Raw genomic sequence first — 1,782 nt, forward strand, 5'->3', positions numbered from 1 at the left:
GCTGGAATTGATGTTGAAATATTATATGCCTAAAATTCAACAATCACTACTTTGTAAATCACAATTCTTTAATAAATAACAAAAGTGTGGATAATATAGGGTTGAAAATATTTCTTTGACAGTGAAGAAATGATTATTAACATAGATGTGGCATGTACTTGTAACTTAGTGCTTTAATTTGAGAAAAAAACTATACTGTAGATGAAAGAAATGGAAACAAAACTCTACCTTTTGATGTACTGTAGGCACAGGAGATGGAGAGAGAGAACAACACAGTTGTAACAGAATTCATTCTCCTTGGTCTGACCCAGTCACAAAACATTCAGCTACTTATCTTTGTGCTGATTTTAGTTTTCTACCTCATTATCCTCCCTGGAAATTTGCTCATCATCTTCACCATAAGATCAGACCCTGGCCTCTCAGCCCCCCTCTACTTCTTTCTGGGAAATTTAGCTTTCCTGGATGCATCCTACTCCTTCATTGTGGCTCCCAGGATGCTGATGGACTTCCTGTCTGAGAAGAAGATAATTTCCTACAGAAGCTGCATTGCTCAGCTCTTCTTCTTGCACTTCCTTGGAGGAGGGGAAGAACTGCTCCTTGTGGTGATGGCCTTTGATCGCTACATTGCCATTTGTCGACCTTTGTACTATTCAACTGTCATGAACCCTAGAGTCTGTTATGCACTAGTGTTTGGTCAGTGGCTTGGAGGCTTTATTCACTCCATTATCCAGGTAGCAATCATCCTCCGTTTACCCTTCTGTGGTCCAAATGAGCTAGATAATTTCTTCTGTGATGTGCCGCAGATTATCAAGTTAGCCTGCACGGATACCTTTGTGGTGGAACTCCTGATGGTTTTCAACAGTGGCCTCCTCACTCTTCTTTGCTTCCTGGGACTTCTTGCCTCCTATGCAGTCATCCTCTGCCATGTCCATGGGTCTGCTGCTGAAGGGAAGAGCAAGGCTATATCCACATGCACCACTCATATCATCGTTATATTTCTTATGTTTGGACCTGCCATTTTCATTTACACGCGTCCATTCCGAGCCTTGCCAGCTGACAAGGTGGTTTCTTTTTTCCACACAGTCATCTTTCCACTGATGAATCCTGTGATTTATACCCTTCGCAATCAGGAAGTGAAAGCTTCTATGAAGAAATTGTTAATTCGGCATGTGCCGTGCTGAACAGATATTACAATAAATCGAGAAAGGGAAACTCTGGCTGCAAGTCATTCATTCTTTTAACAAATCCTGTTCTTCATTGAGTGTCACCTGCTTCATGTACTATTGTGAAGAATGGGAGAAATCACATTGAAGTAGAGAATAAAATTGGTATATTTAAAGAATATAGAAAGAATGAGAGAGTGGTAGCATTATAATGAGTAAGTATATGAGATTTAAGAACGTATTGTTTTTAAAAAAATTTCATCATTCTCTTTAAAAATTTTTTAAATCACTTTGAATTTCAAAGTTATTCTTGATTGAGTTTCAGCTGTGCAATGTTTCCACCTCAATCTCTTCACCTTTGTCCACTTACCCTCTTCAGTGTCCCCAATTTCTGTCCCTTTCTCAGGCTGCCTCTGTGGTAGGAACTGTTCTTTTTTCTTTTTCCTTTTAGGCACTCTGATTTGTAATACACTTTTAGCTAGGGCATCATGCATATCACTTTTCCTCATTTCAGTACCCAGTCCTTGATCATGGTTACCACTTCCCTCTATCAGTGGTCCCATGCCTGACTTATCGGATTTCCCTCCACAGTAGCAAGAGTCTTACTAAGGACCAGCTC

At 40.0% G+C, this 1,782-nt stretch overlaps 1 protein-coding gene across 1 annotated transcript; it reads left to right on the forward strand.

Moving 5' to 3' along the window:
- The first annotated feature begins 251 nt into the window (after positions 1 to 251).
- On the forward strand, positions 252 to 1,181 carry LOC130041239 (olfactory receptor 4N2-like). The gene has a single exon (XM_056133306.1). The coding sequence runs from the start codon at positions 255 to 257 to the stop codon at positions 1,179 to 1,181; it is 927 nt and encodes a 308-aa protein (XP_055989281.1). The 5' UTR covers positions 252 to 254.
- The last annotated feature ends 601 nt before the right edge of the window (positions 1,182 to 1,782 follow it).

This window comes from Sorex fumeus, unplaced genomic scaffold (assembly GCF_029834395.1).
Source record: "Sorex fumeus unplaced genomic scaffold, SorFum_2.1 ptg000098l, whole genome shotgun sequence".
NCBI classification, from domain to species: domain Eukaryota; kingdom Metazoa; phylum Chordata; class Mammalia; order Eulipotyphla; family Soricidae; genus Sorex; species Sorex fumeus.